The sequence below is a fragment of the Alexandromys fortis genome, unplaced genomic scaffold (genome assembly GCF_014885135.2).
Source record: "Alexandromys fortis isolate MF-2015 unplaced genomic scaffold, M_Fortis_MF-2015_v1.1 scaffold_156, whole genome shotgun sequence".
NCBI lineage: Eukaryota > Metazoa > Chordata > Mammalia > Rodentia > Cricetidae > Alexandromys > Alexandromys fortis.
The window spans coordinates 2,192,476-2,207,879 of NW_026068028.1; the positions used below are offsets into that span (position 1 = coordinate 2,192,476).

The 15,404-nt window shown below is 44.1% G+C and overlaps 1 protein-coding gene across 1 annotated transcript in view; it reads right to left on the bottom strand.

Moving 5' to 3' along the window:
* The window catches only part of Prkca (protein kinase C alpha), a 387,467-nt gene that overhangs the window by 232,131 nt on the left and 139,932 nt on the right, over window positions 1–15,404 (bottom strand). The window contains exon 3 of the mRNA XM_050164256.1: window positions 2,720–2,802. Within this exon, the coding sequence (XP_050020213.1) occupies window positions 2,720–2,802 (83 nt within the window). The remainder of the gene's footprint in view (window positions 1–2,719; window positions 2,803–15,404) is intronic.

Genomic DNA, 15,404 nt, shown 5'->3' on the forward strand with positions numbered 1-15,404 from the left:
AATGTATATAATAACTGTATACTGTTATTCAGTATACAGGTGTCCCATTTTAATCTGTGACTTTTTAGTGTTCATTTTTTGGGAAGTAGATTAAATCTTGTGTGAACATGGGTATTGTTGGCATGCACATGGCCATGTCAAGGACCTTATTGCCTCAGTCCCATGGAAAGAGCAACCTTTTCTTTGGGTAAGGCCCAAAAGCATGGCAAAGCCTTTCTCTGGTCCAACACAAGAGTATACAAAGGACTGAACGGTATATACAAAAGCTAGCAACCACAGCTTCCTCCTCCAGGGTGACTGCAACCTGAGATGGTTCCCTTACAGAGATCTCCCATAGACAACAGCTTATACTCCTCCTCCTTGGAGTGTATATAATAAAGATACTGAGTTTTTAGGTTGCATAGTGGGTGTCCTCTTTCAGGAGGAGCACAGCCTACCCACTACCAGGTTTTCTGTTTGTGTATCTGTAGTTGCCCCAATCAGGTTTCTAGGACCAAACCATGCAGGATAAGGCACACGTGTCCCCAGAGCAATGCCCACAAAGACCAGAGCAGACATCTACATGTTTACTGTAGTACCACGAGATTCAAGATACATTTTGATTCATTATAGATTTTCAATAATTGATACTTAACTAAAAACATAGGAAGAAGAGATGCCAGGGAACCTGCCTGTACCTCCTCACTCTTGATGGGGCATGGAAGGGATGGTAAAGAAATGAGGAAGGACCACACAAGAGGAAGAACATGGAAGTATAAGCAAGGAAACAAAAGCATGGCCCATGTTGCTTCAGGAAACTTCAAAACATGAACAACAGGACGTCAGCTTTTTAGGAAAGTTGGGAGAGAACCCAGACACAAGAAGACAAACACCACATGTCCTCTCCCATGTGTGGGTCTTAGCTTCTGATTTATATATGTGTGCTGATGTGGGAGCGAATGTGTATTGAGGCCAGGAAGCTGGAAAGAGACCATGAGAGAAAGGGGAAAGAGGTCTGGGAGCTGGGGAGGACAGTTGGCCACACGAGCTTAGAAAGCCAAGAGGTGAACAGGGGCGGAAAGCTTTCAGAGTGATGGGCAGAGGAGATGGAGTATGGGGGAGTGGGGTCACCCCAAACTGAAGATGTATAAAAAAGCCATGAGGAAATCTGATAGTTTTGCAAATTAATTAAAAATAAGAGTAATATATTATTAGTCTGTGAACAGAAGTTCCTGTGATAGGTGGATAAAACCACCCTCAGAAGATAACTTATTAAATGGAACTCCGAATGCCAGAGGTGGGTTACCTTCCTATGAGTGTTTTGCCAGGGAGGCCCCAGAAGCCTCCCCCGCCCACAAAACAATACAGGCCACTGCACTTGATTGCCCATCAGAACGAGATGGTAAGACCCGTCACCGGAGACACCACGGCTTTGATTGGAACTGGGCTGGAAGCTTTCTTCCTGCTCCCTACCCTTCATGATGCTGAAAGGTGCTGCACAGGATGCTGGGGGAGAAGCTACCAAAGCTCTTTCCCAGCTGTGGGCCTCGTACGCCGCCACACTGGCCGGGAATGATGTGCCCACTGGTACCATAGAGGCACAGCTTGCACTGGGGTAACCAAGCACTTTCTGATTTTTCTGTCTGAGTGTGAGTGTGTTCCCTGCACTGCTCCAAAGCCTGTGGCTGGGGAGGTCATAGACCCTGGTGAGGAAGCTAGCCCCTTTGTTCTGCTAAATGGACACGCAGTATCCATCAAGCTGAATTCAAAATATTTACGTCTACAGATTAGTGTTGCTCAAAGCTTGGGCAGAAAAGTTTCAGAGAAGCAGTGGTTACTGCAATGATGTTTCTCCCAATACCTTAATCACATCATGAAAGCTAATTCCTCTGTTACATGGGTTACAGCAAGGCAAATTGGAATTCCTCAGAGCCCGATGTGAAAGTGTCACCTCCCGAGAAACTTCTTGAGTCGCTGAGAAAGCCACTTTGAAATTGGTTTCCTGATGGGAGTAGGTGCCATGGGTGGGAACCATGTGAAGCCCATAACTTAATGATAAATTATTAAACTGATCTAGCCCAAGTAACTTGGACTAGACACGCCCCCTGACTTTCACTTAAAACATTTTTCATGCGCCAACAAGTTTCTTTCCACGTAATGTATTTTAGACACTGGTACTTCATTTTCTCCTGGTTCTCAATGTCCTCTGCCGGTCTTGCATTTTGTTAAAGAAAGGAAACTGACACGCTCAATAGACACAGGGAGAAGCAGGACATAAAAAGTGAAATAAAAATACTGGACATCTCAGAGACTATGGTCAGTGAAACTGCCTACAGGATCCCTTCAATGGGGACATTTATGATACATGATACACACTGATCCCCCTGTGCAAACTAGGGGTCGTTTGTTAAAATGCTCAAGACAAATCACCGACAAAGGCGGTCAATGCCCATTACAAAATGCATCCATACAGTTGTTACTATAAATCTGGTGGATTAATCTATGTGGTCACCCACAGTGGAAAAATACAAGCTAATGATTTTCCTCTGAGGAGATCTCTGAGAAGTAGTGCAGACCTCAGAAGTATGATGGACATGTTCATTACTGCAAGACAGAGTGAGAAAACTGAGATGTCTTTTTAATAATAGCATGTTCCAGAGCAATGCTCGGAGAGGCAACGCAAAATAAATAACTTCGGACGGCAACATTAACACCCAGTGACAGCTTCCTGATTACTCACATCAGTGTCGGGCCCCTTGTCTGCACCCGGGCAAGAGAAAGTAACAAACTCATGGCACCTCTTGTGAACCACGAAACAGCAAACTGGGGAGAGAAAAGAAAAAGGAAATTAGAAGGGTCTAGATTTAATATACCAAACGGTGAGGAGTCGTTTTAATTCTGGTAGAGACAGAATCTCACAGCAATACAAAGACATTTCATCTAAAAGTCAGCGACATTTTGTTTCAGTTAAGCTTATAGATAATACCACAAAATGCTAGGGAATTCTAATCCATGAACCCTCAACCCTAAAGTCGAGGGATAGGATATCCTAAGCTTATGAGATATTTCCTCAAGGTAAAACCTAGGATTATAAGTTTAACATATTTTGCACTGTCCTATACCTCCACACACACATACAGAGACACATGCACACACATGTATACATGTACTTATGAATGGAAACATTATACTCTATAGGTTAAATAAAAATAGCTATAAGAGGAATACTTGATGATAAATAACACAGAAATATCCTAAGTATGACTTAGAAGACCCAGGTTTGATTCTCATCACTCATGTGTTAGCTCACAAACCATTTGTGACTCCACTTCTAAAGGATCTGACATTCTATTTTAGCCTCTGTGAGAACTACACACATGTGGTGCACAACATATGTGCAGGCAACACATAAAATAAAAATATTTTCTAAAAAAGATATGAACTCAATGTATAGAAAACACTCTTTAGAAAAACAGTTGGATACAATCTAAAACTTGTTTGTAATTGTCTGTAATGGATGCTATCCCCGAGGTAGAAGAACTTTGGCAAATCTAGCAAAATCATTGAGAGACATTTTTAAGCCCAGTAATTTCATAATGACCCTTGAAGATGAATAAATAAAATAATTTAATTGTGAGAAATGAATAAATAATCCCCAAGAGGTCTCTGTGGATGGTATAATATGGAGGATACAGAAGCAATCTGTTTAGTCTTTTCTTCAGAGCTTGGAGTGGAGCTCACCAAGTCCCCTCTACTGTCGTACTGTGTGGAACAACAAAATAAAGAAACAATACTACAAATGCTAAATAAATAATGTGCTGTCTAAAGCATTGGGGAAGTCACAAGGTTTTACAACATTTTAGGTTGCATGCATGCTCTGTCCAAAAACATTGATACACTCTGGCTGCCGTTCTAGTGGTACATGGAGAAGGGACCCCAGGAAAGTGACTAGGAAATGAAAATCTGTCCCTTGTAGGTAAGACACCTTTAGAAAAGGACAAGTTCAGGGCTAGATGAGAGGGCTCAGAAGGTAAAGGGGCTTGCCTCAAAGCCCGATGGGCTCAGTTAGATCTAGGAAGACCCATAAGGCGGAAGAAGGGAAATGACGGGAGCAGGTTGTCCTCTTACTTCCAGACAGTGTAAGCATGCATGCCCACACACATGCGCACATACACAACATAAAAGTAAACACAGCCAGAAGGGCAAGGTCAGGCTCTTTTGTCTCTTGGACTTTTTACCCTCCCTCATGTAGATCATCATCTTCCTTCCTTCTAGAGAAAGTAGCCGAAAGGTGCTTGCTTGTCCAGCACCGTGACCTTGGGCTTTCTCTATCTGAAACTGCGAGAGAATAAAGTGTTGTGTGGAAACTATGGCACGCGTGGTGTTTGTTACCGCAGCAGAAAGGAACTAATTAATATACAGTACAAGGAAGGACTGAGCTTCCCGATTCTTGACTCGTGCACTGTTTTCTTCTTGCACAATGATAACACAACCTCTTACATTTGTGTTAGTAGTTGCAGGAGAAAGCAGAGTGAGTCATTCCGGTGGGTGAGAAAGGACGGTGGGCTTGCTGAGAGCTGAAATCCCACAAGAATGCATTAGTGGACCAAGCCAAGTACTCAGAGTTCTTAGAGAGCTGGGAGTGGCCAGGAAGAAATTCAAAATCCTTTGGCTGGGCCTTGGAAACCACGGAGAGGGCTCAAATAAAGAGAAACATGCATGGAAGCAATGCTTCATGGGCACAGACGTAATGGAGTGAGGGCCAAAGTCTAGTTAGGGGTCTCTCACCCAACTGAGGTCTGGGAGCAACCGTGCATCAATATTTAGACTGCTCAGATGAACAAGACATTGCAGCAGAGTGGCTGGACCTTCTGATTGACCACACAATCCTACTGGTCGGGCACCTTGCTGTGAGTCGACATCTTGTTCCATCCCTTCAGGTGGATTCTCACAGTGAAGCTTCAACACTATGTAATATCTATGTAATACTATCACCACCATGTAATACGCTTCAATATCCACAGTTTTAGATGGAAAACAGTGTTTGGGTATCTGGTCTACTTTAAATACATGATGCGTATTTACGAATGAGAAAGAAATGGAGACAGGGAAAACCCTTAAGGGGCTGGATGGAAAGACCAGCAGACAAGGAGAGTCTTGCCTGGAACAGAGCCAGGACTTATGCTAAGGCGGCTTGGTTCCAGAGCCTGGTCACTTTCACAGTGCCCCATCCATGCTGGCATCAAGGGCAGTGGGACAAGACAACAGACACAGTCCTAGCGGCCACCTGCAGCAGCCTGGAGGGTTGTCTCAGAAGCCTCAACTCAGGTGACGTCAGGATTCTTAACTTAGGCACAGAAAGGAATTGTAGGACGAATCTGTGTGAAACCAAGCTGGTGGCTGATGAGAATTTTACCTGGATTTAACCTTAGAGGTTGATAAAGAGGCATTCATGCGAGGGATGAGACACCCGTGCGTGGTGTGGGCTTCTCTGGAGAAAGCATGGAGTAAGTCTATATAACAGCCTTATATATGAATGACGTTGGTGGCTTCTGAGGTCACATCTCAGAGGGTTGCTAAGGAACATGTTCTTTTTGGTAGGAAGGTGATGACTGCACACTAGATAGGATTAGAGTGGAAACAGCAAAATCCAAGGTCACAAGGTTGAAGAGGGCACAGGGGTTGCAGAAATTGTTTTTTTTTTTTTATTTATTTTAAAGAAAAGTGTCTAGTCTTATTTGTGAGATTGTCCAAAATTTTCAGGTTTACATCTGGGAAAAGAGTAAGGTCATATTACGCTTAGGCCTTAAGTAAGCTTCATTGCTGTTTTAAAGTTCTTATTTAAAATATCTTAATGTAAAAGGAATATTGTCTCTATGAGGGCAAGATGCACAGCAGATTTTTCAAATTGTCCAGAGTTTCTTGACTCTTGGCTGGCAAGAGACTTCAACAAGACTCAAGCATGAAAGCCTTTTCTATTTCCCCTTCATTTTCTCTGCCTTTCTATTTATCTCAATGATGTGGGAGGTCCTTCTGTATATGTGTTGTTTTTATTGGTTAATGAATAAAGTTGTTTTAGCCAACGGTTTAGTAGAGTAAAGCCAGGTGGGAAATCTGAATAGAGATATAGAAAGAGAGTAGGTGGATTCAAGGAGATGCCATGTAGCTCTTGAAGGAGAAAGATGCTCAGAACCTTTACCAGTAAGCCATGGCAATACACAGATTAATAGAAATGGGTTAATTCAATATGTAAGAGCTAGCTAGAAATATGCCTAAGTCATTGGCAAGCAGTGTTTTAGATAATATAGTTTCTGTGTGATTATTCGTGTCTGGGTGGCCAGGAACTAAAGAGCAGTCTCCACTTACAAAGTGGTGCCATCGTGGGCCAACTACATCCACATAAAACCTGAGAGAGCTTGGGAAGGAATTCTAGACACAAAAGAACAGAGTTAAGCATGACTTCTTAGTAGCCATATTTTTTCAGATTTTCTCTGTTTAATGGTGGTGAGAAGACGTGTGGTTTCTCTAAGAGAGGGCTTCCTGATTTATGTTGGCACCACAAACTCTGGCTCTTTTGGGAGGCCCTGCACATAAATGGGGCTTGTGAACAGCGTGCTATTAGTTGCTTAATGGTGACATAGACCCGCTGCATCCCTGGAGCTGGGGCAGTGAGCATGGCTCACAGGGGCAGTGAAAACGCCTCTGCCATGTTGGCCTGGGTGGAGCAAACAGGCAGTACCGCGGAGTTCATACCAGCTATTCCCACTTAGCATTTGTTTTAAAAGGCGCTCCTGGTCAGAAAATGATTATAGATATGCGATAAAGAGAGATTCGAATGAAAAGGACATCTAAATAGATCACAGAGTGTTTAAAAAATGTACACAGGCTTAGAAGGGAGAGAAGAAAGTACAGAAAGTCACAGATTAAAGAAGATAATTAAATATTAAAAAACAGAATAAAAAAAACCACGCATAAAGATGGAATATATACAAAGAATCTGGATTATGCATACTATTGTATTTTCTTTGAAATTTTTTGACTGTGAATGCGCCAAGTATAGAAAGACATTTGAATCTGGGGGCTGCTAGGTTAGACCAACATAAAGGTATCTTAACTTCAAAATTAAGGTTACGAATATGTTGCTTTGGAAAAGAGGTTCTGCTTTGTTTTCACAGAGAATGGGAACCTGTAGATTCCTTCCAGGGTAATGTGGCTTGACCCCCTTGAAGGTTTCCAAGAACCCTAAAAATAGTTCGCCCAAAAAACAGCAGAAAGTAGTTTGACAAAAACAATGTCCAAATTCCAAAAAGGGTCCTCTTGGGTTACAGTATGCTATCCACCACACCCAGCATGCATGCCTTCACTGCACGGTTCTGCAGGAGGAAGTGAGGCGATCAAAGGGCAGTGCCAAGCTCCTCCAAGCCTTGAGAGAAGTGCCCCTTCCACATTGCTTCTGCTAGTGGCATCTTGATTGGAAATTCTCCAATGATGGACAATAAAGCAGCAACGGGGAGACCAACAATAAAATGCACACTCCCCTGACACCTCCTACAAAGGCATATTTTATTTATTAAAATTATTAGAAGGATCACTTACCAAAGAAAAAGGATTACAGGGCACTATCCCCTTGTCATAATTTATTATGAAGATGACGTTTAGGAGGTATACAAATATTTTGATATTATACTTAATTGTTCCAATGTTTGAGTCTTCTACTTTGTGTTTTTAACCATCTGTATATCTGAATGAACATTACTAAGTGTCCAGCCCCTTTGGAAGAACACTGTGTCTTTTTCTGTTGTATCTATCTTCACACGCATACCAGAGCATTGCTGCTAGCTGAAATATTTCTATAATACACTTCAAGGAATCCTTACTTCAAATAGGTTCCCAAGCATCAAGCCCTCATTGCCCTCTAAAATTTGCAGGGACAGCAAAATCCTTACTTCCTGCCAAATTACTTCCTCCTCCTACCCTGTCTTAGCTGCCCTTGTCCCAAGCTGCTTCCGTGTAAAGGTCTCATTTCAGTGAAGGCCTCCAATAGGAGGCAGACAGAAGGTCCCTTGTGTCCAGGGCTATCATGGATTATGAATTATCTGGAGCATGGAGACCCTTAAGCCTGCTTGCACTTTTAACATTCAATGGCTAGCATGCTTATCTAGCATGCACAAAGCCCTAGCTTCAGCCCCCCATCACCATATATGCTGGTTACAGTGGTATACACTTATGATCCCAGAATATGGGGAGAGGTGTGGAGAGAGGCAGACCAGAGGTTCAGTATCGTCCTTGACTACATAGTGAGTTTGAGGCCAACAAGAAGCTAGAGGAGTCTCTCAAAAAACAACAAGCAATGCCTATTCTCCCAAAGCATAGCAAACGGCAAGCCCATGCCTTAGTAAGGAGGAAGCTCTGTACTTTCACCATTACCTCTAAGGAGAAGCCAAGGAGAACCGAGGGGTTTGGCTGATTGGCTGGACACAGCACTTGTCTGGGGAAAGCTGCCCTAGAAAACGTTCATAATGGCCAGACATTCTGAAACTCACAGATGGCTGCCCAGGACCTTTGCTTCCAAGCTGCAAACTAAACTGGTAATGCGTGTTTTGTAGGACAACATAGTCTAAGCATGAGATGAAACGGGGCTGTTGCAGAGAGAACAACAGACATTTTAGGGCCTAATGAGTGCACCGGCTTATCTGGAGATTTTCCCAGGGTTAAAACTGAGCGCTCCCATTTTATTTAAAAATCTAAAGGAATTCAAATGAGGCATCACCCACAGGCCTGCCGGCGGGAGGCACCCAACCATGACCACTGTGGGGTAAGGAGGTGGAGAAAAGAGAACTGGGAAGAAAGTGAAATCTGGGGTACCTGTGATGTGGCACCACTCCAGCAGCTTCCTAACTTGGGAGGCAAGTAACCTCAAGATCAACTCCGCCTGAAGGATGGGAAGATGCAACCAGGGCCAGTCTCTTGCTCCACAAACCTGCATTTACAAAGCACTAAGCATCCAGCAAGACTGAGCTGAAGCATTGTTTTCACTTGCTGTGGGTTATGTGCATCTGTGTAACCAAAGGAGAGGTGGTGTGTGTGTGTGTGTGTGTGTATGTGTGTGTGTATGTGTGTGTGTAGGGTGGTAGGCATGTGTTGGGGGGCTGCACATGTGTGTGTATGTGGAGGTCAGAGGTCAATGTCTTCCTCTCTATCTTATTTATTCTTCGGAAATGGTTTTTTGCTTTTCCCAGAGCGCACCTATTTGGCAAGACTAGCTATTCTGCAAGCTCCAAGGATCCTGCCGCCTCCACCTCCCCAGCACTGGGATGGCAGGAGTGTCTGCAGTCCACCACGCCTGGCTTTTTAGGGATGTGCTTGGGACCCAAACTCAGAGCCTAACGCTTGTCAGGCAAGCTCTTTCCCTGCCGAGCCATCTTCCTCGTCTCCAGGGGCCAGCCTGTGGCTTAGCTGCAAAGTCAATCTTCATTCTATCATTTGCTCAGCCCAGGATGACTTTCCTGTAATCCTCTCTGTGGAGACGGTGCCTCCCGACGGAGATCGATAGCTCCTGAAGTGGACCCACCACATAGTGCAAATGAGGCATCACCCACAGGCCTGCTGGCGGGAGGCACCCAACCATGACCTGACTTCGTGATGGAGAATGCTCAATCTGGAGATCCCTGCCAATGACTAACACGGCACAGTGTAAATAAACGGAAATTAAGGAGTATATCCCTCACCTGCCAAAAGTACATTACAGAAACAGAACAAATAACAGTGACCTAATTTTCAGTCAGACACTCATTTTAAATATTCAAATAAAAGATCGAAGTGTGCTGCAAGGGTGTCGCGTTGACATTAACAGTGGTTTTCAGTCATGTGTGTTTAGTTTAAGGATTTCAAGAACCAACACAAAGGTGTATGGAAAGCCAAACAGAGTGAGAGCAACTTCCCCTTCGGACACCGCTCCTCCTAGGAATCTGGTAAAAATTAACTCGACGACAGGAGTTTCGGTCCATTAGAGACACACACCAGGACACGTGAGCTCTTTCTGTGGCAAAGTCATCTTCATGTAGACTGATGTCCCGGGCCTCAGCAATGGGGATGTGTTTCCCAGAGTGACCCCGGGCAAGCAGCGAGTCCAAAGGCTGCTGCTATGGATACAGGAATGGGATACAGCAGACAACCTGCCTGATCAACCCCTACACCCTTCTTAGGAGCCTCACAAACATGGCCCCACACAGCCCACTGTCTGCAGCAATGCTTCTGCGTAATGTGTGACTGCCACCTCATATTCTTCGGGGAGGGTACTGGAGCAAGGGGGGAGAGGAGGAGCGAGAAGGATGCAGGTTGGAAATGGAACAGGAAGGAGCAAGGGGAAGAAGAAGTGTTAGTTTGAATGGAATTGGCCCCCATAAGCTCACAGGGAGCGGTACTGTCAGGAGATGGTGTGGCCTTGTTGGAGGAAGTGTGTCACTGCAGGAGTGGGCTTTGAGGTCTCTTCTGCTTAAGCTACATTTAGTGTTACAGACCATTTCCTATTGCCTGCAAGATGTAGGACTCCCGGTTCTAGCTCCAGCACCGTGTCTGCCTGCACACTGTCATGTCTCGCCATGATAATAATAGACTGAACCTCTGACCTGTCAGCAAGCCACCCCAATTACATGTTGTCCTTTCTAAGAATTGTTGTGGGCATGGCGTCTTCTCGGCAATAGAAACCCTGTGACAGGATGGGAGGAAAACTGACAGGTGCTGACAAGGACGTGGAGAAACCGGAATCTACATGCACTGTGGATAGAAATGGAAAGTAATACAACTGCTTGGGACCAGGTTTGGAGGCGCCCCAAAAGTAAGTGTAGAATTACCATATGACCCAGATATTCCGTTCCTAGATATAGCCTCAAAATAGCTGGAAGCCAGAACTCACCAAGTTTCCATTATTCCCTTATAGACACGAGGTGGAAGTAACCCAAACGCCCATCGGAGATGGAGAGGATGCAGTTTGGCATTGGGCAGTCCTACGGAGGAACACGGCTCTAACCCATGCAATAGAGTGTGAGTCCACTCATCACAGAAAGAAAACAGACAAGAGGCTATCAGGGTGGGGGGATGGCTCAGGGGCAAACCGGAGTTATTAACCTGGAAGGATGGTGCACATCTGTGACCCTAGTGCTGGGAGGGTTAGCGACAGGTCCATCTCTGGGCTCCCTGCCAGCCCGACTAGACCAAAATAGAGAACCCCTATCTCAAATAGTAACGATTATTAATAATAAATCAATTATGATTGCTATTAGTGTGGAGGATAGAGACAGACATCCGATGTCAACAAACAGCATCTACACGCACACTCCTAGATGTGCACACCTGCAAACATACACATATATGTAACACAAACACACACACACACACTCATACGAGCCTACCAGGGACTGGAGAGAGAGCAAATTAGTGAATACATAGTTGCTGTTTAAAAATTTTTTTTTTAATCTCTGGAAATGGATAGAGGTGGTGGTTGCAGAACACTGTAGATATATTTAATGCCACTGAAGCACACACGTAAGATAGTTTAAATGGTAATATTCATATAACATGCTTTACAATAATATAAGTAGGTGTTTAACCCAAGAGCAATATTTACAAAATTGTAAATAATATTATGAAATAAGTGGCATAGGAAGTCATAGAGAGTAAGGGATTGAGCCTTGTAGTCTATTTACATGGGGTTTGTTTTATTTACATTCATGATTCTTAGTCAAAATGGAGAGAAATATTTTCTTTTATTCCTTAAAATTCCAAAGAAATGAATGCCAGAACTGAGTGGGGGCCATGTGGTGGTTCAGACCGACTCATACAACTGTACAACTGTGGAGGAGAGCACACGCTTCCCCGACATTTTCCTGACATTCCCAGTGCCTTTGTGATGGTAAACTGTCCAACTGTGGAGGACAGCCCACTCTTCACCGACATTCCTGGTGCCCTTGTGATGGTAAAAGCCAGTAACAATGACAGAAAGAAGTACCCTCACCATGGCTTGGGCTTGTTTACCAAACAATGAACATCTTTTACCACCAGATCTATACAAAGGATGGGACAGCTCTAATTATGCCTGATACTAATTGTCATGGGGAGGATACATAATGTCATGGATTACTTTGTATTTCTTCAAAACATAATTTCATTTCCTTTCACTCTCAAGTCCAAATCCTTCCAAATTCAGACAATAATTATGTAACATGGAACATAGGCGCAACAGTTTCTTATTATCCAGAGTTAGCAGGGGGAAAGTCATGATGTAATCCATTCTGGATTCCAAATGGACCCTGCTAACTGTATAGCCTGGCTTTACTCAGGACAAAGGGCTTTCAGCCAAACTTTCTGAGCTTCCCTGACCTCATTGTGGTATTTGGAGCTGAACCCAGGGTCGTGTGTGCTAGGCAAGAAGTCCAGTGTGAACACTGCTGATGTGGGAGTCCCCTCTCTATACAGTGAATATGTTTTATTACCATTGGTTAATAAAGAAGTTGTTATGGCCTATGGCAGGGCAGAATAAGGTTAGGTGGAAAAACTAAACTGAATGCACAAAGAAAAAAGGCAGAGTTAGGCAGACACCATGTAGGAAGGATAAAGACGCCAGAACTTTACAGGTAAGCCACAGCCTCGTGGTGATATACAGATTAATAGAACTGGGTTAATTTAAGATATGGGAGCTAGCTAGTAATATGCCTGAGCAATTGGTCAAACAGTGTTGTAATTAATATAGTTTCTGTGTGATTATTTGGGTCTGGGTGGCTGGAGAATGAAAGCATAGTCTCCATTAACATACTACCCCAAGCCATCTTTTAAAAGTTTTTAAAATTTATTTTCACACAGATGAGTGTTTTGCCTGCCTGTGTCTGTGTACCACATGCAGTACCTGAAGACACCCGAAGAGGGCATCAAATTTCCTGAAAGTCCTGCAGATGGAGTTACAGCCCCTTGTGAGTCATCACGAGGCTGCTGGGAATGGCTTGCAGGTCCTCTAGAAGAATAGCCAGTGTTCTTAGCTACTGAGCCATCTCTCCACTGCCCCTCAGTCCTGCTTTGTTTTTCTCCTCCTCCTCTCCCTCCTCCTTTTTAAATTTTGAGGCCAGGTCTCACAAAGTTGCCTAGACTAGTCGCAAAATCAATGTATAGCACAGATAGATGTCTGAGGAGCTGAGATCATGGGCCTGCTCCACCAAATCTGCCTGAACTCTTTTTTTTTTTTTTAAATACACAAATGGTTGCTATCATGTGAGATGGTTTTAATTAAATTTTGCTTAGCTGGAAAGGATTAATGAAAGGTAACGTCACATCAAAATACAATGAAATGAAAATCTCTAAGACATCATGTGCTTCCAGCTTCGTAGGGAAAGTAAGGGAAAATTGAACTTATATTTGCATTTTAAAAGGAAATTATTGGTTTCAGATTTGTAACAATGAAAACAGTCTTCTCCTAGGATACACGTTAAAGTTGTATGGAAACAAATCAAATAAATGTGCCATGCCACACAGTATAAAGAATGCCACTCATCAGATGGCACCTCGCAGCCTCTTGGCAGTTATGCACACACCCAAATGTTTTTAAAACTCCTATTTCCATATTACCTGACCACACAGCCATCTCTCACTCTCCCTCCCTCCTCCTTTTCTAGAATGTCGCCTATTAGTCCTAAGTATCCTCTCTCTGCATTGCTGCCCGCTGTGTGGATCTGTGGTGTCTTCTGAAGGACTGACAGGATGATGTAGTCCATGAAAGACAGGCTCCACACCTCCTCCAAAGTTTCTGGCTCCAGCAAAGAGGCAAATGGTACAACCATCTCACAGCTTCAGGGGAACCTTGGTACAAGGCTGGCGCAAAGAAGGGTAAGGAGAGCTGAGAAGTCAGATATCAGTCTGTCGCCTTTCCCTCCATGCAGACTCTTGGTCACGTGAGCAATTCTGTACCTGTAAGAATGTCACCTACGTCATGTATGTCTCTACCTCATATACACCACTCAGTTTAGGATATTGGAGAACAAGGTCACATTATGCATGCCTCTATTGTTGGTGCCACTCCGAATTAGATTTTCTGCTCTCGGAATCCTATGTGGTAAAGGGATTGATGGGTGTGTGTGTGTGTGTGTGTGTGTGTGTGTGTGTGTGTGAAAGAGAGAGAGAGAGAGAGAGAGAGAGAGAGAGAGAGAGAAGATTATAGAGTGTGCATGCAGGAGGTCACAAGTAGTGAAGGTGGACTTGAACTTGCCTGAGTATTATACAGACTGAGGGAGAAAATATTTTCCGCATGGCTTAGACCTGGGGTTCCGTCCTAGACAAGCTAAGTGGTTTATGCTTCCTGACCACCCAGGCAGAGGGCAAGCAGATCCAGCGTCAAGAGGCCTGGAGGCGTGCAGATTCAACTTTCTAACAAGGTGTCTACACAGTGAAAGGGATCCCAAGGGAGCCAGAGAGGTGCCGGGAACACTCACTCGTGGTTGGTATGGGAAAAGGTGGGGCGATCTGAGAGCCAGGGAAAGACTAAGGAGAAAGCTGTGGCAAAGGAAAGCTTCCTGTGGTGTCCCAGCTGCTCAGCAAGATCACAAGTTCAACGCCTGCCTAAACTATATAAGGTTCAAGCAGAGTACCTCAGCAAGAGCCTGTCAAAAATAAAATAAAATAAAGGTCGAGAGCTATAATTCAGTGGTAGAGCATTTTCAGTCCGTGTGTGTGTGTGTGTGTGTGTGTGTGTGTGTGTGTGTTCCCTACTGCCTTCTAATCTCCCGCTTTTCTCCTTTAATGAGCTGCAGTGTGAAAACCAGACGCGCGTTGTAAGACTAACTGCAGCACTTTAACCTTTCTCCCCCATCACTGCCACTGAGGTGAGACAGCGGAGTCTGCTGCTCTGTCTTCAAAAATTATACAAGTAAAATAATTTCATATCTGTATAGATCCCGTTCAACGGGCTCTCGGCAGAGGGTGAGACAAAGGCGCAGAAAGGGTGGCACGTGACTTGTAGCTGCTGATGATTCCCGAAGCAACGAGGCGGGAACGTGGCCTTTACGACATTATTCTCCACTTCCATCGTGATGGGAAAATATAAATAATTTAAGGCTGAAAAAAATAAATTAGGTGGGGATCTTACAAACACTTGGTTTCTCTACCAATCAAAATGCCACTGAGATCCTGTGTAGAGGTAGGTTGTTGTAGATATAATTAATTAGATGGATGTGTACATTGGTGGAGGTCGGGTTCCTCACCAAGTGTGACCATGGTGTTACAGAAAGAGGGCATCCACAGGAAGAGTCCATGTGAAGATGGAGGCTGTCTAGAGGGATGTGTCTACCAGCCAAGGGATGCCAGAAATTGCCACCAGCCACCAGAAGTGAAGTGTGAGCTACAGAGTGGATTCTCTGCTACGGCTCTGAGAAGGAACCGGCCTT